The following is a 23,711-nucleotide window of genomic DNA, read 5'->3' as shown; positions in this document are numbered from 1 at the left end:
ATTCAAGTGTGAAAAGTGCAGTTCATTAAAGCTTGACAGCTAGCATCTATCAAGCCTTGAAGAGCTATTCCAGCCTGTGGACAGCAGCTCAATAGATAGGGTATCTATCGAGGTTTATGAAATTCACATTTTCTGTTCTATTTTTCATCCAATCTGTGGTTATATGTTTGGGTTTTCTTTTCTCACAACCCTAGATGAATAAAAGGATTATTTTTAGGGCTGTCAAAGGTGACACAAGTTGCACAAGTGTTGAACAAAATTTGTTCAAGAAAATTGTGACCGGAGATAGAATTTGTCCTAGTTCATCTTTCTTGTAAAGAAGTTGCTGTGTTTGTGTACCATAGGGTTTTGTAACCAAGGAGCTTCTCGATCTTCATCATGTGATGAACTGAAGAAATTTGCAGCCAACAACCTTTTCTAGTTGGTGATTGAAGTCGTGTACTGGGATCCGTGCAATTGGTTAGTTACGTATTGGGAGCCGTGCATTAAAAGGAGAGATTGTCACTACAGAACAAGTCCAATTGGGTATTGGGGTAAGGGTTCAACTGTAGGTTGGTATAAGTTACTGGGATTTTTTTACTTGTAATCGCTTGTTTTGATAATAGTGGATTATCAGGAGTGGTGACCTTAAAATTACCCAGTGGGATTTTTGCGGTATAGGTTTTCCCCGTTCGTAAAAAAATCATTGTGTCAATTTATTTTCCACTGCATACTTAGTTTAATTGGTGATTTGTTGTGCTGCCACATACATTGCATGTTAATTTGATTAATTAATAAACTTGGCTAATTAATCAATTAATTCATTACAAGAGGTCAATACATTCTTGGCCTACCACACTATAAAAAACTTGAGGTTGACAAAATATTTGAAAGAGAGAGAAAGAGAAATCTGAGGGGCCACTGTCTTTGTCATATTGGCCTCCCACCACCAACAAGACGCCGAAACCCCTACGGGTATTTTTTTTTTCTTTTTAAATTAGGGGATTAAATATGATTTAGGTTTGGGTAATTTGGTTGGATAATTTTTGTTTTGGGTATATAAGTAGAGAGAATATTTGGTACGCAATATAAAGCCATATTCTATCATGGTTTTAAATCATCTATAAGACACATGCATACATACTTGCCCACACCATGTTTTAATGTCGCGCTATCAATGGGTAGATGACAGTGAGAGAATTGGACATACTTTTATTTCATAGTATCTAATATGTGAACACAACACAAATTATTTAATTTTCACGGTCCTATTACTCTTTTGCATTTATTTTTGGTTTCATGATTTAAAGGATAAGCACGGTTATTGCTGTTTGTCCCAACATTCAGCCGAGGTAGGCTACTAACTTGCTCGTTATAAGTAGTTAACGAACGGAAATAAGGCCATTTTATGTCTATAAGTGAAGATTGGATGGATGCCCGCTCCTTGGGTATGCTTTCAAAAGGGCTGTTTTCATGCGTGCTGGTGTTCGTGGTCTGTTGGTTTTTCTGTTCTCGTGGGGGAAGGCGGGATTGGCGCATCTACAAGTTGAGAGTGTGCTCGGGCAAGTGGGCTAACCATAACTACTAGTAACGGGATTTGCCTGCAATACGAGTAAGGGGAATGGAACTCTTGTTTGAGAACTTTAGCGGTTTCATGATTTAAAAAAAAAAAAAAAAAAAAAAAAAAAAAAAAAAAAAAAAACTTACCTTAAGAAGGCTTTAAATATGCAATGAAACAACACTTATAAATTGTACATACATAACCATTATAATTATTCAGTTTAAGGAATGAGTAAAAAAAAATTTTTTGGAGGAATATTGTAGAATAAAAGTTTATACAAAATGTCTCTCTCTCAGAGATCTCATGCGAGAGTGGATGAGGTCATGTCAAGTGGCACTCTAATTTTGCATTTTGTCTTTTTTTACCTCTTTCATTAAGCTTTTTTTTATTGTTACCCAAAATTTGACATTATCTTATTTTACTGTTATCTCATTAATTGCCTAATCTTACACCACACTTTTTACTATTCTTCATGTCTTTTAGCATATCCACTATTTTAGTATTTTTTTTTAAAAAAAAGGTAAGGACTAATAGTAATAACTAACAAGATAAGACTTTAGAGAGAGATAGAGAGACACAAAAATGTTGTGGATTGTTAAATAAAAGGCACTATTTCACTATATATTACCAAAATAAAAGACCTGAGACTAACAAAACATTTGAAAGAGAGAGAAGGAGGAATCTAAGGGGTCACCACCTCCGTTATACTAGCCTCCCACCACCATTAAGACACCAAAACCTCTACAGGTAATCTTTTTTTCTTTTTAAATTAAGGACTTAAATATGATTTAGGTTTAGGTAATTTGCTTAGTTAGTTTTTGTTTTGGGTATATAAGTAGAGAGAATATTTGTTACACAATGTAAAGTCATATTCTATTATGGTTTAATTTTAAATCATCAATAAGATGCATATACACTTGCCCACACCATGTCTTAATGTCGCACTATTGATGAGTGGATGACAGTCAGAGAGTTGAGTATACTTATATTTCATAGTATGAAATATGTGAGCATAACATAAATTAGTTGATTTTCATGACCCCGTTACTCTTTTGCATTTATCTTTGGTTTCATGATTTAAAAAAATAATAATCTTCCCTTAAGAAGGCTACAAATATGTAGTGAAGCTACTAAACCAATTTTAAATATCTCAAAATATATATGTTTCTTTACTCTAATTTAGTTTACTTTTTCTTTATAATTTATGTACAACATTATTCAAAACTGTTTTACATAAAATATCACAAAATTATCAGTGCATCACACAAGCAACTTATTAGTTATATATAGTTTCGTTAAACCATCCCAAAAAATATTAAAATTCTTTCAATCGATCTTCTCTTTTTCTTAAAATTTTTACAAACCTATCCCCATTTCACCAATAAAATAAAATAAAATAAAATTGCAAACCTATAAGCAGCTAGTTGACAAATTGAAATTGTTTAAAATTTGTAGATGTCTAACATAATAAGATTTTCTACAATTATATTCATCACTTGTGTTCTACTATTTAACATTAATTTGGTCCATATGATGCTGATGTTGTGAAAACGAGCTTGAGGTTTTTTTTTTTTCTAGTTGAACTTCAAGGAGAGAATCACACATTCTCAATAAGGCACCTTCACAAATATAAGTGACCACAAAAGTAGAATTGGGCCAAATTTAAGCAAAAATGAGGAAATGATTACAACTTATTGTCATCCATTTTTTCACACTTCTCCTTGCTGTACAAGAGGATTTGCCATCAAAGTTATAAACTGTTGTTCTAACTTATTTTGTAATATTGTCTTGGTTGAAGTGCTCTTTAAGTTAAAAATATTAGCCATACCCGAGCATATCAATAGGCTTGGCACAATTCATAAATACAATGGTTCCGTTTTGAGTAAAACACCTTGAAATCCAAATTAAATTCCAGTATTATGCATTCAGCGTTCCTCTTTTAAATCTTCATGGATAAACTTAGTAAATTTCACACCAAAAGAAAAGATCTTTATAACTTTGGACATTGTTTTTTGAAAACCAATGAAGTTATCTCCACAGATCATATATACGCAGTTAACTTTTTGTATATTAATTTCAAAAACCACTTGAAAGAAAAGGCTAAAGGAGATGGTAGTGATTTCATCACAAGTTCTGGACAATAATAGTTTGTGTAATATTATATATTATCTTCTTTTTTGTAATAATTTTACAGTGCATACATTATTTCCAATTATTCATACCAAAAAAAAAAAAAAAGTAGTAATGTAGAGTAGAAAGTGTTATTTGTGCACTCGATCCTATGTTGTAATGGAATATTTGTGCACTTGCTTCAAATAGTTTGGGGTTTTAACGACCATCAATTTTAGAAAGTGTTATTTCATTTATAGAATTAGATGCTGCATTAGTTGATCTGTCTGTACTATTGTAAGTACCCTTCAAAATAAATGCAGGTCTTTTTGGAGAAGGAAGGGGAGTGTCATTACCCAACATGAAAACAATAGTTGACATGGTTGGCCGGTCTGTTGCATGTTCTTGCACGCACAAAAGTCCAATTTGAATGCATCTTGAAACTTCATTAGCAGGGTATGTCTCATCTAGTAACGGGTCGACTATTTTCATGGAATTGTCTTCTCTCCATAGGTCCCAAACCTGAGACAAGATATTAATCATATTAGGCTCAACAATATAGGCTTAATTTTGCGGTCATTGTTTGCACATGTACTTACATGTCCAATCAAATTTGAGGAAGGGCCATCATGATGGTAAGTACTATTCCTTTTCCCAGTAATGATCTCCAGTAGCAACACTCCAAAGCTATATACATCAGACTTTATTGAAAAAAGTCCTTGCATTGCATACTCAGGTGACATATAACCACTGTCATAGCACAATGAAAAGGAAGATATTGAACCTCAACATAAAATGATCAAAGATAGCCCTTTGGGCACTAACATACATGTAAATTTGAAGTATCACAATATGAAAACAAATTACAAGGATATCCTTAGTGTTTTTTTCTTACATAGGCTTGTAGTTTTTACTCTCCTTAGATGTAAAATGGTTGTCAAGTAATCGGTTAAAAAAGTATATCTTTTTTTTTCAAGCATACTTACTATGTTCCAACGACGCAATTTGTATTAGCTTCAAATTGGTCCCCTCCAACAATTCTTGCCATACCAAAATCTGAAATTTTTGGATTCAATGCATTGTCAAGTAGAACATTGCTGGCCTTTAAATCTCTATGGATAATTCTTAATCTTGAGTCTTGATGAAGATATAAGATCCCTCGACCAATTCCGCAAATAATCTCAAATCGCTTTTCCCAATCTAAACATGACCTTTTTGTTTCATCTAAATGAAGAAATGAGAACTTGGATTAGATTATATTGCATTCGTGCTTTCTTACTTCTGTATAAATCCTGCTATTTGGAACTGATATGTTTGTAATGGGAGAATCGTTTTCTAGTGATGATGGGTGAGGTTAATGTGGAAAAGAAGACATACCAAAAATGAAAAAGTCCAAACTTTTATTTGGCAAGTACTCATAGATCAACATCTTCTCTTCTTTGTGAATGTAACAACCTAAAATTCTCACAAGGTTCCTATGTTGGAGTTTAGCAATTAGTGCAGATTCCATTTTGAATTGTTCTATTCCTTGTCCAGAGCATTTTGATAGTCTTTTTACTGCTATTTCCATTCCATTTTGTAGCAAACCCTGCAATTAAAGTCCAAATATCATTTTGTCATTATGCACAATTGTTGAAAGAAACTCAACTTGGTGAATTATTTGGGGATGCCCAATTGTACACAACAAATTCATACTCAATGAGTACCTACAAACATTCATGATGGAATATATGATGCATAAACACACTTGAAATTAGATTATGCAAGTTCTAGGACTCGTTCAATGAGACTACCTTATAAACAGGGCCAAAACCACCTTGGCCAAGCTTGTTAGCAATAGAGAAGTTATCTGTAGCTGCAACAATGGTTCCTAGATCAAATAATGGCAAATTTGAATTTCTTCTAGCTCCATCAAGGTCCCTTCTACTTGGAGAGTCTTCGAAGTATTGTAAAGTGGAGTTAGCACTATATGAATATGTGTTATGCCTCTTCTCTGTAATAAAACAAGTAATTAATAATGCTAGTAACCATATTTGTCCAATTAGGAATTCATACACAAAAGCCTAATTTAATAAAACTGAGAAACACACTAAAATAAAAGAATGAAACAGGGGAAAATAAGAGGAAAAATTGAAGTTTACAATTTTCTATTTATCATTGGCAGGAAATCCCATTTGGTTAAAATGCACTTTTTTAAGAGGTAAGTGCTTCTGGGTGATGAAAGTTCTTCAGGCTCTCTGATGGGGCTGGAGAAAATCTTAAAATGTCAGGGAATTGGTTGGGCCATTCATCAAGCTTTTAGTTCAAAGGGTGAAAAAATGATCCATGTGGCATGATAATTGACACCCTGAAGGTGTTTTGATCCCCAACTTTGTCCAAAAGTTGGTGTATGATATTGCAATTTCTGAGTTTTCAAAAGTATCCAGTATTCTGAAAGAAATGCAGTAGCCTTGGAAACCTATCAGATCAAATGATACTACCCTACAAGCTTATTTTAATCAATTAAAATTAGCTAAGACAACTTAATGTACCAGATTTCATCTAAATATGGAAAAGTCACATGAATTTCAACCTGGAGTGAAATAAGAAACAAGATGGATACAACTAAATGGTGGAAAGTAGTATGGTCTAAAGCAGCTGCTTCTAAGCATTCCTTAATGCTTTGTCTTTGTCTGGCAGTGAAGGACGAATTGTAATTCAGAGTAGAATTAAATAAGAAACATGTATGTCTCAATGAATGGTAGAAACCGGTATGGTCTAAAGTAGCTTTTCCCAACAAGTCCTTCATATCCTGGCTGGTAGTGAAGGACAGGTTTCCCTCCCAAGAAAGGCTAGTAAAATGGGGTACAATGGTGCTCACGTATGTTTTTTGTAGAAGTCAAAAGGGATTTTTGATCATGTCATCTCGAGATCGAGTGTTCTTTCTTTTGAATTTGACACTTGGATATGGTAGACATAAGAATGTGCAAATGGAATGAGCTAATGCATTTATTCATAGGCTGAAAGGCAAGAAGTTTAAGAATAGCATTTGAAAAATTTCCCTGGCTGCTTCAGTATTCCATCTTTGGATCCAAAGAAATGATTATGAGTATAATAACAAAATATATCAAGTTCTTTTTCATTTTTTCTTTTATCAACTTCTACGCTTCAAAAATATATCAAGTTCCATTCCATTTTATTCAATTTTATTTCATGATTTACGTATTCTGCCTATTCTTTTATAAACTCTGAAACATAGTGTTGGAGTAATCTTGGGAGCGTTTGTTCACTGGCCTTAGAAGTATAAAAACAGGTTTAAAAAAATTGCTCTAAACTTCCTTACCTTTTTTCTTCTTCATTACAAAACAATACACAACTGAGACTATAAGAAGAAACATTATAGCAACAGAAACTCCCAGAATTGCCAGCATCCTCTTTTTCTGAGTAAGACCATTTTTCTTAGCATATTGAGCTGAGTAAAAAAAAAAAAAAAATTCCAATGACATCATAAATTTCAAAAGTTGATTGAACATAAATATTTATTGATGCAGTTTTACAGGAAAATGAGAGTAAGGATGAAACAATGGGCTTAAGGAAAATATGTGATTTTATTATTATTTTTTTTAAAAGGAGAAAATGTGTTTCTCATTTTGAGGTCCAATGTATCAAAAGAACAAAACAAAAAGACAAACATGTTCTCACAACAATGTCATGTCCATATGTGATTCTCTTTTTTGAGGCCGAAAACGTGTTAAAAGAAGAAACGAAAAACAAAAATTGCAAACCTATTTTTGTAACAACAATGTCAAACGCCAAGAGAGTATTTCTTATTAATATAAGTAGAATCACAATTCAAATTCTCTCTCTCCTATTATTGTAACTATATAAAAATAAAATAAAACAAGTATTACATAGTAGGACCTACTACGAGTAATGAATATAATTGTAGAAATCTTGTGTTGTTAGGGGTATACAACTCTTAAATAATTTCGACTTCTCCACACATCATTTGAGTTTTGAATTATATGAAATAGATAAGGCAGCATTATGAAAATTTTGATATTTTTAGATAATTTAACAAAACCATATATAATTTCTTTCCCATATGGAATGTAATACTCATTTAGATTTGTAATATGAAATAGATCTATTTTAAGTAGAGAAAATCATTTTTCATTAGTATGACCTAAATCAACTTTAAGGTTAGTACCATAGGGCAAATTAGATGTTGAACTAGTATTCTGCATAAATTTCAGACTAATATAATACAATAGACATGAACTTTGACTAACACTCTATTTGTTTTGAAGTAAAATAAATAAAATTTTCAGGTATTTAGTATGACAAATAAATATTTTCAAGCAAACAAACAAAATCTATAGTTGAGTCACCAGAATTGCTGGTGTAGGAGGTCTAGTGACAGACTGTCATAATTTTAGCTTGAATGATGTCTTCTACAACAGGACAAGGGGCAATTGCTGCCAGAGCAATGTCTCCGGCCACTAGAATGGTGGCTTCGGTTATCAAACCTCTAGCAAATAGCTTTAGTGACCGGATTACTAGCATCAGTGTCCAGAGTGATGGCTCTAGCTACCAGAATGTTGGCGCTGATCATCGGAGTGGTGGCTATAACCACCGGACTACCGACGTCATCTGCCTAGCTCTCCGAACCGGTGACCCAGCCACCAAATGTAGTGAGAAAAGTCACTGTGTATTTTCATAAAATGTATTACCAAATTTTTAAAGAAAAAATATTTAAGAGTACCTAATACAACCGCATCCACACGTATGTATAAATCTTGTCCTCCTTCAGGAGATGTTCTTGTGTCCACCAAGTCCCCATGCCATGTCAAGCAACCAATCCCTCCCACACTCTCATTTGCACTTGCATAAGCCATACAAGAACAATTCCTCAAACACTTTTGCTCACACTCTTTCATACTCAAACTCATGTTTGCATGTGCTATTGAAGTATCCGGCACCTGCATATGTGCCAACTTCACGAACCCTTCTCCGTTGTTGCACATGGACACTCCTTGCTTTTCCCTCATACAATCACGAGATGACTTGGGTTCAAATCCTGGAAAGCACCTGCACTAAAAAATGACCATATTATTGTGTGGGTCACAATAACTATTTGGACCACAATTCAAATACTTATCGCACAACCCTTGTGGGGCGGACCAATATTGGACCCATGTAGTCTCCTGCCATAAGGACCGTTCCACAATTCCTAATTCATCCACCACCATTTTAACAATAACTTTGGTGGGTAAATTTGGAATAATACTGTACATAAAGGTGCTTTCATCTTGATTATTCACAAAGCTAACTCTGAAGTAAGGTGATGCGATTTTGGGTACACCGCTCCATGTTACGCCATTCCAAAATCCCATACGCCATAATAGAGTCTGACCCATGTATAAGATCACCTGAGGGTACCCAGTTGGAACCATTCGAAATGAATGGTTGCCAATTCCCGGGTCATCTTTGGACTTCCAAGATGTTAGGAACCGATTCAACCCGGTCTGCCGGTCCAGCCCAAGTTTCATAAGCGGAAGCAGAGTATTGGTGGGATAATCAAAACTTTGCCATGTAACACGTTGGCTGTCTTGTTGAACCAAAACAAGATTTCCTATATCTAAGAGCTTAGCCATAGAATTATTTGTGGATGAGACAGAAAAAGAAGCATTGGTGGACCAAATAGGAGTGGTTTGGTTTTGGGTGTGGAGTACAAGGTTTCCCTTACCGTTGATGGAGAGGACTCCGGATTTATCATTGAGAGGAGTGTCTCTGTTTGCAACCCACACAATGGTTCGTTCGGTGATTTAGTTATACCAAATTCCAACGTAGCGGCGACTGGTACTGCCGGGGCTGAAAAACCCAAGTGCAAAGGTTTTTTGGTTTGAGAGTAGAAGTTGATCATCACCATCCTTGAGGGGTTGGTCTGGTGTTATGGTGTCAAGGGAAGTGCAGATTGGGCAAACAAGAAGAAGGGAGAGAAGAAGCAATGTTGTATTCCCTTTAGCAGGATTCATCATTTTTTCTAATGAAGAGAACAGTAATAGGACTTGTGGCGGGCTGGCTAGCATAGACTATAGATAACTTGATACTTAATAACCATATATATATATATATATTAAAAAAAAAAATCAGTTGTTCTTCTTTTAAAAATAAAATTAAATGAGATATTTGACATATGCAAGCTATCGTCCACTTGTCAAGGACCCACACACTTAATCACGTTTACCTTGAAAACCCATTCACATTAGAGTCATGCTATGGATGGATAAAAATCATAATTTTGGCCACAACTCGCCACATGGCGAGTTGTGAGTGGTGGAAGTGTGTCTCCACATGGCCCATAACCACATATCCACCAATCACAACTCACCACGTGAGGAGTTGTAGCATAAAATTGTGCATTTTAATATATTCATAGTATTAATCAGTGAAAGATATTTGACAAAACCTCCGGTCTTCTTTGGCAACTTTCATTTAAGTCTACATAAACAATTTTTGACCCCAGAACTTGGATGTACATTGACTAATGAAGAAAAATTATTGGGTTTATTTATTTATTTATTTTTAAACAAGATAAAAATTCTACTCTAGCCTAATCTAAGTGTATATGTGTGAAATTCTCTCCTGAAAACTTGAACTCTGTCTTTTGCCCCCTACACCTTACAAACATTTATAATTGTCGAGTGACCATTGTGCTAAGGATGTGTAGTGGTAATTATTGAGTTCTTTAAATAGTGATTGTTTATTGCTAACAGATGGGGGAGGCGCCAAATGTGACCACCCTGACTTGAATTTTTTTTAAAAAAAATACCTTAAAAAAATTGAATTTTAAATTAATATGGGTTGTTGACCGCTTTAAAAATAAAAAATAAAAAATAAAAAATAAAAACTTGATCACTCTAAAAAAACATGAACACCTTAAATAACAATTTGAGACCATTAAAAATTAAATTCAACTTCTCCAAAATTTTGGTTCGTTGAATGTTGAACAAAAAAATTACGAGAAATGCTATGTTCACAACATTTTCACAACACTTTTGCAGTAAATCCTAAGTAGTAGGTTGTTACTTGTGGACAAAAAAATAATGTCAATGATATGTTCAAATTAGAACTAGCTAGTAAAAACTTACCACTTAGGCTTTGTTGTGTAAGTGTTGTAATAAAAATGTTTTGGACATAGCCCTTTCAAAAATTTCCCAAACAAATAAATTAACCTAAAAGCCCAAATCAAACATTTAATTGTGTTTTTTTAAATTGTGTTTTCAAATGGCATATTTTAAAATTGCTATTTTTTTTTTCAAAAAAATGAACACTTTTTAAATAGCTAGTCTGTTAGTGCTTGCTTCAGTCTTTAGTTGAATTTGTTAGATTTATGTGATACATTTTTAAAAAAAGGTAATGCATTTTGTTTATATTGTTACTTATTTAGGCAATATGTTGGTAATTGAAAAGGAGATCAGTAGTTTAATGATTGCTTAATTCTGTATATTGAAAAAGATGTAGTTGATAATATTGATAGCAAAGCTATTACATCATACAACGATTTCAAAATATGAAAACTTGTGAAATTTTTTTTAAAACTTTATGCAATTGCGAGTGTTTTGGTGATGTTAATATATTCAAGTTTTATTTTTATTAAATTTTTTTAATGACCACCATGAAAAAATTTCCTGGAGCCACCAACAGTCAACTAGGTTCAAGAGATAACTCAATGATAATAAATAAATAATTATATATCATTTGTTGTGTTTTATATCACCTCCTCCATTATCTATCTATTTCAATAAAAAAAAAATTTGTAGTCTACTTCATCATTTATTGCAAAAGTTGTGGTGGTAGAATAATTGTTATTAGATTCATCTAAAAAGTGATTGTTTAACCAAACAGTCAACCACTAAGGTTCAAGTGATAAACCAATGATGATAAATAAATAATAATATATCCTTTGTTGTGTCTTATTAAAGTAGCTTTAAAATATATATATATATATATATATATCCAATATATCATGTCAAACAAAAATACATTGAAACATACATGTTTTCTATAATTAAATGTATATCAAAATTTTTTCACATTATACTTGTACACAAATATTTCAAACTTCATTACTTTTATTGATAGTATTTGTTAAAGTGTGTCGTTACGTGTGTAATACTATTTACTAACAGATAAGGAAAAGATATAAATTACTTTACTTCTCTAATTTAAGTAAAAATTTATAAAATTTCATCAATTCTATAATTTTTTGGGTGGTTTAAATCCATACATGATATGATTTTTATACATTAAAAAAAAAAAAATGAAGTGACCCTGTCAAGGAGTGTTTTTTCCCCCCTTGTGTGTATGCTAGAGAGAGGGCATGCTGAGAGTTTGAGGGTTTAAGAACTTGTAGCAATTGAAATAACATAAGGCGAAAAAGATCAACAAAAAATATCCTTTATATTTTTTCTTACAAAGGCCTGTAGCTTGTACAGTTCTTTGATATAAAATTGGTAGCAAGTTATTGATTGGAAAGTATAAATATATTTATGTTTTCTAGCACACTTACTATGTTCCAATGAGGCAATTTTGTATTTGCTTCAATTTGGTCACCTTCAATGATTCTAGCCATACCAAAATCTGAAAGTACAGGAAAATCTGTTTAAAGTATAAGAAAGAAAGGAAAATAAAGGTTTGAATAGGATGATTTTCCAATTAGGTTTTTCAAGTCTTCTTAATAATTTCTTATTATAACATGATATAATAGCTATCAGTCTCACATTTTCTAACATTTTCAAATATTTCGCACTTCCAGAACATCTCCCAAAAAAAAAAAAAAAAATCACAATGGCTATCTTCTCTTTTTCTTAATTTTTTCCCAAACCTATCCCCATTTCACCCAAAAAAAAAAAAAATTGCAAACCTATAAGCAGCAGGTTGCCAAGTTGAAATATGTGTAAAATTTGTAGATGTCCAACATAATAAGATTTTTCTACAATTATATTCATCACTTCTGTCCTGCTATATAACATTAATTTGTTCCATATGATGTTGACGTTGTGAAAACTAGTTTGCTCTTTTTTTTTTTAATTTTTTCAAGTGACTTCAAGGAGATAATGACACACTCTCAATAAGGCACCTTCACAAATATAAGTGACCACAAAAGTAGAATTGGGCCAACTTTAAACAAAAAGGAGGAAATGGTTACAAATTTTTGTCACCCATTTCTTCACACTTCTCCTTGCTATACAAGAGGATCTACCATCAAAGTTATAAACTGTTGTTCTAACTTATTTGGTAATATTGTCTTGGATTGAAGTGTTCTTTAAAGTTACATATTAGCCATACCCAAGCATATCAATAATAAAACACCCTGAAATCCAAATTAAATACCAGTATTATGTATTTAGAATTCCTCTTTTAAATCTCCATGGTTAAACTTAGTAACTTTCTCCCCAAAAGAAAAGCTCTTTGTAATTTTGGAAGTTATCTCCGCAGAACATATATACGCAGTTAACCTGTTGTATACTAATTTCAAAAACCACTTGATAGGAAAAGCTAAAGTAGATGGTAGTGATTTCATCGCAAGTTCTGGACAATAATAGTTTGTGTAATAATATATTATCTTTTTTTTTATATATTAATTTTACAGTATCTACATTGTGTTCACTTGTTCATACAAAAAAAAAAAAAAAAGTTGTAATGTAGAGTAGAATTAGAGTAACTCAATCCTATGTTGAAATGGAATATTTGTACACCTGCCACAAATAGTTTGGGGTTTTAATGACCATCAATTGTAGAAAGTGTTATTTCATTTATTGAATTAGGTGCTGAACTAGTTGATTTGTTTGTACTAGTGTAAGGACCCTTCAAAATAAATGCAAGTTGTTTTGGAGAAGGAAGATGTGTGTCATTACCCAACATGAAAGCAATAGTTGACATGGTTGAATGGTCTATTGCATGTTCTTGCACACACAAAAGTCCAATTTGAATGCATCTTGAAACTTCATTAGCAGGGTATGCCTCATCTAGTAATTGGTCGACCATTTTCATGGAATTGTCTTCTCTCCATAGGTCTCAAACCTAAGACAAGATATTAATCATATTAGGCTCAACAATATAGGCTTAATTTTGTAGTCATTGTTTGCACGTGTACTTACATGTCCAATCAAATTTGAGGAAGGATCATCATGATGCTAGGTACTATTCTTTTTGCCAATAATGATCTCTAGTAGCAATACCCCAAAGCTATATACATCAGACTTTATTGAAAATAGTCCTTGCATTGCATACTAGGTGACATATAACCACTATCATAGCACAATGAAAAGGAAGATATTGAACCTCAACATAAAATGATCGAAGATAGCCCTTTGGGCACTAACATACATGTAAAATTTGAAGTAACACAATATGAAAAAGAATTATAAAGATATCCTTAATATATATTTTTTTTCTTACAAAGGTTTGTAGTTCGGACTCTCCTTAGATGTAAAAATGTTAGTCAAGTAATCTGTTAAAAAAGTATACCTTTGTTTTCTAGCATACTTACAATGTTCTAATGATGCAATTTGTATTAGCTTCAATTTGGTCCCCTCCAACAATTCTAGCCATACCAAAATCTGAAATTTTTGGATTCAATGCATTGTCAAGTAGAACATTGCTGGCCTTATAATCTCTATGGATAATTCTTAATCTTGAGTCTTAATGAAGATATATATAAGATCCCCTGACTAATTTCGCAAATAATCTCAAATCGCTTTCCCCAATCTAAACATGACCTATTTGTTTCATCTAAATGAAGAAATGAGAACTTGGATTAGATTGCATTGCATTCATGCCTTTTTAGTTAGGTATAAAATCTTGCTACTTGGAACTGATATGTTTGTAATGGGAGGATCGTTTCCTAGTGATAATGTGTGACGTTAATTTGAAAAAGAAGACATACCAAAAATGGAAGAGTCCAAGCTTTTATTTGGCAAGTACTCATAGATAAACATCTTCTCTTCTTTGTGAATACAACATCCTAAAATTCTCACAAGGTTTCTATGTTGGAGTTTAGCAATTAGTGCAACTTCTATTTTGAATTGTTCTATTCCTTGTCCAGAGCATTTTGATAGTTTTTTTACTACTATTTCCATTCCATTTTATAGCAAACCCTGCAATTAAAGTCCAAATATCATTGTCATAGTGCATAATTGTTGAAAGAAACTCAACTTGGTGAATTATTTAGGGAAGCCCTATTGCACACAACAAATTCATACTCAATGAGTACCCGTAAACATTCATGATGGAATTTATGATGCAAAAGCACACTTGAAATGAGATTATGCAAATTCTAGGGCATGTTCAATGAGACTACCTTATAAACTGGGCCAAAACCACCTTGTTAGCAATAGAGAAGTTATCTCTAGCTACAATTATGGTTCTCAGATTAAATAATGGCAAATTTGAATTTCTTCTAGTTCCATTGAGGTCCCTTCTACTTGGAGAGTCTTCGAAGTATGGTAAAGTGGAGTCAGCACTATCTAAATATGTGCTATGTCTCGTCTTTGTCATAAAATAAGTAATTAATAATGCTAGTAACCATTTTTGTCCAATTAGGAATTCTCACACAAAAGCCTAATTTAATAAAACCGAGAAACACACTAAAATAAAAGAATGAAACAGAGGAAAATAAGAGGAAAAATTGAAGTTTAAAATTTTTTATTTATCATTGATAGGAAATTCCATTTGGTTAAAATGCACTTTTCTAAGAGGTCTGTGCTAATGGGTGATGAAAGTTCCTAAGGCCTGTTGATGGGGCTAGAGAAAATCTTGAAATGTCAGGGAATTGGTTGGGCCATTCATTGAGCTTTTAGTTGAAAGGGTGAAAAAATTATCCATGTGGCATGATAATTGGCATCTTGAAGGTGTTTGATCCCCAACTTTGTCCAATAGGTGGTGTATGATACTGCAATTTGCAAAAGTATCAAGTATTCTGTAAGAAATGCAGTAGCCTTGGAAACCTATCAGATCAAAAGATACTACCCTACAAGCTTATTTTCATCAATTAAAATTAGCTAAGGCAACTCAATGTATTTGATTTCATCTAAATATGGAAAAGTCACATGGATTTCAACCTGGAGTGAAATAAGAAACAAGATGGATACAGCTGAATGGTGGAAAGTGGTATGGTCTAAAGCAGCTGCTTCTAGGCATTCCTTAAATCTTTGTCTTTGGCTGGTAGTGAAGGACGAATTGCAATTCAAAGCAGAATTAAATAAGATACATGTATGTCTTAATGAATGGTAGGAACTAGTATGGTCTAAAGCAGCTTTTCCCAACAAGGGCGAAAATAGCCAAATACCACGTTTTGGCAAAATTTGTGGCGAACTAGCACTGTTTCGAAAATATTTAGCAATCTACCACTTTTTTAGTACTCAAGTTCCACAAAATTGAGTTCTAAATAGTACTCAAGTTTAGTGAACTCGAGTTCCTAGTGAGTTGCTAGCATGGCACTGCTGACTTGGAATTTGTGTAATTAAAAAAATAATGCAGTACTCGATATTAATGAAATCGAGTACTTCTTTATAGTACTCAAGCTTCATATAGTTGAGTACCTTGTTTTTTCCCCCCTTTTTCTACTTTCATACAGTCAAGTTCTTTTCTATTTCTCTGTCTCATGTAAAGGCACTCTTTCTTCTTCTTCTTCTTCTTCTTTTTTTTTTTTTTTTAATCTCCCTTAGGAACTCACTCTTGAAAATCAAAGAAACTTGTCAACTCAAAGAAAATGGCAAGCGTTTATGGCCAAAGAAAAGAAGCATGAATTTGGTTTGCATGTTAGGTGTTGTTCTTGCCCATCTTCTTTGACAATTCATGAAGAACATTTAATGCAAGCTCTTGCTTTTCTTCATGCATGAAACTTCTTGAATATCATGCATCTTCCTGACATGGGCATGCAAGCCATTTAATGGTTTGTTGGCTAATGTCAAGCCACTAAGTTTGACTATTCAAGCCATTCCAACAGAAACAAAAAGTAGAAAAAGGAAAAAAAAAAAAAAACAAAAAAAAAAAAAAACAAAATACTCGACTGCACTAAGCTCAAGTACTATAAAGAGATACTCGATTTTAGTAATATCGAGTACCAAATTATTTTTTTAATTACACAAATTTCAGGTCAGTAGTGCCATATGGAGTTTAATAAAGTCTGACAAGGAGTTGGAAATGAAACTATTAAAGCCATGACAAAGACACAACGTGCAACTTAATTAACACGTCTGACTCAAATAGCTTAAATCAGTCATTCTTCTTTTAAAAATAAATTAAATCAGTTATTCGACATATGAAAACTAGTTCACCTTAGTGAAAGATACTTAAACGAAAACTCCAGTCTTTTTAGTCTACTTTAAGTCTTAGGTAAACAACTTTGACCCTAGAACTTAGATGTAAAATGATAGAGTGACTGGTCAAGAAAATTTATTGTGTGGTTTTTTTAATAGTGATTGTTTATCGCTAATAGTAGAACAGTCAACCACTTTTTTTTTTTTTCTTTTTTTGAAAGGGAAATGGCATTCATTCATTTATAAAAGGCAAGCATCTTGATACAATTGTTCAATGACTGGAGGAGGGGAATCCTCAATCCAATACAAATCCTCAATACTAGTTCTAGCATGTTGCGCTAACACATGAGCCACCTTATTACCACTACGCCATGTGTGAGAAATAGATACCCACTGTAGACCCCTAATAAGATGTTTAATATCTTCCAACCACTTTAGATTCAAGTAATAACCAATGATAATAAATAAATAATATAATATATCCTTTGTAGTGTTTTATTAAAGTACCTTTAAAAAAATATATCCAATTTATCATATCAGAAAAAAATATATAGAACTATAATTAAACGTATATCAAACATTTTTCATATTATACTTGTTCACAAATATTTCAACTTATGTGCAAATATTTCAAACTTCATTACTTTTATTGATAGTATTGAATCTATTGATAGTATTTGTTAAGGTGTGTCGTTACGTATGTAACACTTTTTACCAACAGATAAGGAAAATATATAAATTACTTTACTTCTATCTAAAAGTTGAAGCATAGTATTTATTATTGCTACGCTCCAGTTGAGTCACATCAGTGTCCACGTCATTATTTTTTTTCTTTCCAATTTTCCTATAATTTTTTTAACATTTATTTTTTAAAATATTTACACTTCTCTAACCTCCCTCCCTTACCTTTTCATCTCCCCACTACTTCAACCTTTCTCCCTCCCTTACCTTTTCATCTCCTCATTATCCTCTATATTAATATCATTCTTCCTCTTTCCTTTCATCTTCCTTTATTTTTGTCTCTTCTTATTCACACTCTCTTACTATAAATTTGTCCCAATCTCTTCCATTCTATGCATAGTTTTCCCTCACAAAAAAAAAGTTCTCTTTCTCTCTCTCTCAATTTTTTGGTGTATTTTTTTTTTCTTGCATCTCTACTTTAGGTTGATAATTTTTTATATTTTTCAAAACTCTACTTTGGGCTAATGCAATTTAGTTTTGTTTTTTAAATTGTTGTTGTAGGGACACGATTCCTTTGCGGCCCATTAATGTTGTTGGGCTCGCACATGAAAGATCCCTCACAATATGATTTGTAGAGAGTGGGCTTGAAAAGCTTGGCTTTGGTCACGGGGCGATGTTCCGGTCTTGATTTTAGAGGAATTCCTGTGGAAAAAGGAGTTGGGTTTGAATATTTAAGCCCTACAGCGTCGCATCCTATGGGATTGGGCTCCTCGGACTTGATCCGAGGACCATTGAGGTCTTACCCTGGTTACCCGACGGTGGTTCTTTTTTATGATATGCATGTGTTGTTAGGGTGTTTCCACCCATGGAGTCTTTCTTTCTGGAGGTAGGATGATCGCCTCCTACCAGATTCACTTACTTCTTCTTTTATACTAGCCTGCATTTGCTGTCCTTCGTCCACGTGTAGGGTCAACCTTTACAAGACTGACATTTGTCCCATCAGTCCAATCCCAGAATTGTTGGGGATGGTTGATAAAGCTGAAGAATACGGCTCTGTCAGGTGCAGAGCATTGAATGGCAATGAGAGCAGCTTTCCCGGATATTCTTAGATTCTCTTTCAAGTTTGGCCCTATACCAGTTTTACCCCTCTTTTCCGGTGGGATTTTGGATCTGCCGAGGACTGAATTGTCCTCGGCTGCATCCCAAAACTGTTTTGTGCTCTGTATTGTAGAGCTTGGGTCATAGCTCTCCTCGGCTTGGGCCTTCGGACTCTCCACGGGCAAATGGGCCTGGCCCATAAATTATTGGGCCCCACAGTTGTTGTTGTTGTTTTTTTTTTTTTTTTTTTTTAGTTCTCTTTGATTGTTAAAATGTTATCCTATTGCGTTCTAAAGAATTAAATATAGCACATAAAAATATAATATTATTCTATTACATAGCATGATTTTTTATGGTGCTCAATTTAGATGTTAAACAATGAGACTTTACTAATTTTTGTTTATTTTTTCATCCTTTGTAGTGGAAAAAGTACTCTTAATAGTTGTATTAGAAGTACTCTATAATGCCATTTATTTAGAGAAAAGCAAAGGTTAGCCAAACAAAAATAATCGGATGGGTAACAAATTTTAGCTTTTGCAATTTTATTTTAATAATTATTATTATTTTATAACACTACATGTATAGAAATTTAATTCTTAGATTTTGCTAAAAATTGTTTATTTGATAATATATTTTAGGTGGACGAAATTACAATTTCTACGAAGAAAATAACCTTAATAGATTATCAACAACAAATTTTTATTCTAATTGGTCCAATTAATCATCGTTAAGTTTTATTAATTTTTTTAGTTTTTTTTTTGGTGTTTTGGATAGTAGGCAGAAAAATAAGGTTTGAGAAATTTTGTTTAAAATTAAAAGAATAATTTCCAAATTTTATATTCTTTTTAACGATTCACAAAATGTTATAAATAACTTTTATTAAAAACAGAATATTTTCGTTAACTTGCTTTTTGAATCTGAGAAAAATTGTATTATTTTCATTTTTGTACGACAAAATTTATGTTTATGATTTATGATTGTTCTTATTATAAATAAAAATATGATTATAAAGACATTACTCAAATACCACGTTTTGGTAAAATTTGTGGCGAACTAGCATTGTTTCGAAAATATTTAGCAATCTACCACTTTTTTAGTACTCAAGTTCCACAAAATTGAGTTCTAAATAATACTCAAGTTTAGTGAACTCGAGTTCCTAGTGAGTTGCCAGCATGACACTGTTGACCTGGAATTCGTGTAATTAAAAAAATAATGCGGTACTCAATATTAATGAAATCGAGTACTTCTTTATAGTACTCGAGCTTCATATAGTTGAGTACCTTTCCCCCCCCCCCCCCTTTTTCTACTTTTCATACAGTCGAGTTCTTTTCTATTTCTCTGTCTCATGTAAAGGCACTCTTTCTTCTTCTTCTTCATCTTCTTCGTTTTTTTTTTTAATCTCCCTTAGGAACTCACTCTTGCAAATCAAAGAAGCTTGTCAAGTCAAAGAAAATGGCAAGCATTTATGGCCAAAGAAAAGAAGCATGAATTTGGTTTGCATGTTAGGTGTTGTTCTTGGCCATCTTCTTTGACAATTCATGAAGAACATTTAATGCAAGCTCTTGCATTTCTTCATGCATGAAACTTCTTGAATATCATGCATCTTCCTGACATGGGCATGCAAGCCATTTAATGGTTTGTTAGCTAATGTCAAGCCACTAAGTTTGACTATTCAAGCCATTCCAACAGAAACAAAAAGTAGAAAAAGGAAAAAAAAAGAAAAAAAAAAACAAAATACTCGACTGCACTAAGCTCAAGTACTATAAAGAGATACTCGATTTCAGTAATATCGACTACAAAATTATTTTTTTAATTACACAAATTTCAGGTCAGTAGTGCCATATGGATTTTAATAAAGTCTGACAAGGAGTTGGAGATGAAACTATTAAAGCCATGACAAAGACACAATGTGCAACTTAATTAACACGTCTGACTCAAATAGCTTAAATTAGTCATTCTTCTTTTAAAAATAAATTAAATCAGTTATTTGACATATGAAAACTAGTTCACCTTAGTGAAAGATACTTAAACGAAAACTGCAGTCTTTTTAGTCTACTTTAAGTCTTAGGTAAACAACTTTGACCCTAGAACTTAGATGTAAAATGATAGAGTGACTGGTCATGAAAATTTATTGTGTAGTTTTTTTAATAGTGATTGTTTATCGCTAATAGTAGAACAGTCAACCACTTTTTTTTTTGAAAAGGAAATGGCATTCATTCATTTATAAAAGGCAAGCATCTTGATACAATTGTTCAATGAATAGAGAAGGGGAATCCTCAATCCAGTACAAATCCTCAATACTAGTTCTAGCATGTTGCACTAACACATGAGCCACCTTATTAACACTTTAATATCTTCCAACCACTTAAGATTCAAGTAATAACCAATGATAATAAATAAATAATATAATATATCCTTTGTAGTGTTTTATTAAAGTACCTTTAAAAAAAATATATCCAATTTATCATATTAGACAAAAATACATAGAACTATAATTAAACGTATATCAAACATTTTTCATATTATACTTGTTCACAAATATTTCAACTTATGTGCAAATATTTCAAACTTCATTACTTTTATTGATAGTATTGAATCTATTGATAGTATTTGTTAAGGTGTGTCGTTACGTATGTAACACTTTTTACCAACAGATAAGGAAAATGTATAAATTACTTTACTTCTATCTAAAAGTTAAAGCGTAGCATTTATTGTTGTTACACTCCAGTTGAGCCATATCAGTGTCCACGTCATTATTTTTTTTCTTTCCAACTTTCCTATAATTTTTTAATATTTATTTTTTAAAATATTTACACTTCTCTAACCTCCCTCCCTTACCTTTTCATCTCCTCATTATCCTCTACATTAATATCATTCTTCCTTTTTCCCTTCATATTCCTTTATTTTTGTCTCTTCTTATTCACACTCTCTTACTATAAATTTGTCCCAATCTCTTCCATTCTACGCATAGTTTTCCCTCACAAAAAAAATGTTCTCTCTCTCTCTCTCTCTCTCTCTCTCTCAATTTTCTGGTGTATTTTTATTTTTTTCTTGCAGCTCTACTTTAGGTTGATAATTTTTTATATTTTTCAGAACTCTACTTTGGGTTAATGCGATTTAGTTTTGTTTTTTAAATTGTTGTTGTTGTTGTTTTTTCTTAGTTCTCTTTGATTGTTAAATGTTATCCTATTGCATTCTAAAGAATTAAATATAGCATATAAAAATATAATATTATTCTATTACATAGCATGATTTTTTATAGTGCTCAATTTAGATATTAAACAATGAGACTTTACTAATTTTTGTTTATTTTTAATCCTTTGTAGTGGAAAAAGTACTCTTAATAGTTATATTAGAAGTACTCTATAATGTCATTTATTTAGAGAAAAGCAAAGGTTAACCAAACAAAAATAATCGGATGGGTGACAAATTTTAGCTTTTGTAATTTTATTTTAATAATTATTATTATTTTATAACAATACATGTATAGAAATTTAATTCTTAGATTTTGCTAAAAAAATTTTATTTGATAATATATTTTAGGTGGATGAAATTACAATTTCTGCAAAGAAAATAACTTTAATAGATTATCAATGACAAATTTTTATCCTAATTGGTCCAATTAATCATCGTTAAGTTTTGTTAATTTTTTTAGTTTTGTTTTTTGGTGTTTTGGATTGTAGGCAGAAAAACAAGGTTTGAGAAATTTTGTTTAAAATTAAAAGAATAATTTCCAAATTTTATATTCTTTTTAATGATGCACAAAATGTTATAAATAACTTTTATGAAAAACTAAATATTTTCATTAACTTGCTTTTTGAATCTGAGAAAAATTGTATTATTTTCATTTTTGTACGACAAAATTTATGTTTATGATTTATGATTGTTCCTATTATAAATAAAAATATGATTATAAAGACATTATTCATTATTAAATTAGTTTAAATTGTAAAAAAAAAAAAAAAACCACCATATAAATAATTATCATGCGCAACACGCGGGTTCGCAACTAGTGTTAATTAAGATGCGCGTTGTGTGTCTTTGTCTTGGCTTTCATCTCGAGTTGGACGTGTTAATTATGATGTGCGTTGCGTGTCTTTGTCTTGACTTTCATCTCTTGAGTTGAACTTGTTAATTAAAGATGCGTGTTGTGTCTTTGTCTGGGCTTTCATCTCGAGTTGGACGTGTTAATTATGATGCGCGTTGCGTGTCTTTGTCTTGACTTTCATCTCTTGAGTTGAACTTGTTAATTAAAGTTGCGCGTTGTGTGTCTTTGTCATGGCATCATCTCCAATTCCCCTATGAGACTTTTTAATAACAAGTTGTGTTGGTGCCCCATAAAGTGGCACAACTTATGGCCCAACTCACCCACATGGCATTAGTTAAATTATAAAATTTACAAATTATCTTAAATTTTATAATTTTTTGGGCGGTTAAAATCCATACATGATATGATTTTTATACATTAAAAAAAAAAAATGAAATGACCTGATCAAGGTATTTTTTTTTTTTCATAAGATAGAGAGAGAGAGAGAGAGAGAGCAGGGAGAGCATGCTAACAGTTAGATATTCCCACAACAGAGTTTAAGTGGCAGTTTGGTAATGTTGTTTGTATTTTTTGGAAATATGTGTAGATGAAAAAATGTGTGAAAATATGAGTAATGTTATTTAAAAACTAAAAAGTTTTGTTTAAACTACCATACCAAATGGCCCCTAAGTGTTTAAGAACTTGTAGCTCACTACTAAAAATTTTAAATTGATCACACCCATCCTTCATTAGCAAGTAGAAAGCATCACAAGTACATTTTGACGCCAATCTACTAACAGCTTGGTTATATGAAAGATTGTCTGTGTTTGTGTTCAGGCAAAGCAAGCAAAGATAGTGTAATTTGGAAGATGACTCAACTGAATCGAGAGGACCAAGGTCCACAGGCGCATAATTGGACACAACACCAATTAATAAAAGCAAAAGATTC

General features: G+C 32.3%; 1 protein-coding gene across 1 annotated transcript; it reads right to left on the bottom strand.

The window, feature by feature from the left end:
* Window positions 1-3,188: 3,188 nt before the first annotated feature.
* Window positions 3,189-9,709, bottom strand: LOC115960341 (G-type lectin S-receptor-like serine/threonine-protein kinase At1g11410). Its single transcript, XM_031079190.1, has 8 exons — window positions 8,798-9,709; window positions 8,394-8,719; window positions 6,972-7,100; window positions 5,443-5,642; window positions 5,027-5,237; window positions 4,636-4,873; window positions 4,249-4,399; window positions 3,189-4,171 (listed from the first exon to the last, which is right to left on the bottom strand). Exons 1-8 carry the CDS (start codon window positions 9,283-9,285, stop codon window positions 3,869-3,871), a joined length of 2,046 nt encoding a protein of 681 aa, XP_030935050.1. The 5' UTR covers window positions 9,286-9,709; the 3' UTR covers window positions 3,189-3,868.
* Window positions 9,710-23,711: the final 14,002 nt, after the last annotated feature.

This window comes from Quercus lobata, chromosome 9 (genome assembly GCF_001633185.2).
Source record: "Quercus lobata isolate SW786 chromosome 9, ValleyOak3.0 Primary Assembly, whole genome shotgun sequence".
NCBI classification, from domain to species: Eukaryota; Viridiplantae; Streptophyta; class Magnoliopsida; order Fagales; family Fagaceae; genus Quercus; species Quercus lobata.
Note: the sequence above shows the minus strand (reverse complement) of the source record. Positions and strands in the feature narration are given on the sequence as shown.

What these genes read in the sequence shown, in the direction of transcription:
- LOC115960341 (XM_031079190.1), bottom strand. Translation starts at nt 9,285, where the DNA reads ATGGCTAAGCTCTTAGATATAGGAAATCTTGTTTTGGTTCAACAAGAC. An exon ending in TATTGGTCCGCCCCACAAGG is followed by an intron (nt 8,720 to 8,797) that starts GTTGTGCGATAA and finishes TTTTTAGTGCAG; the next exon opens with GTGCTTTCCAGGATTTGAAC. An exon ending in TGTGGATGCGGTTGTATTAG is followed by an intron (nt 7,101 to 8,393) that starts GTACTCTTAAAT and finishes TTTTTTACTCAG; the next exon opens with CTCAATATGCTAAGAAAAAT.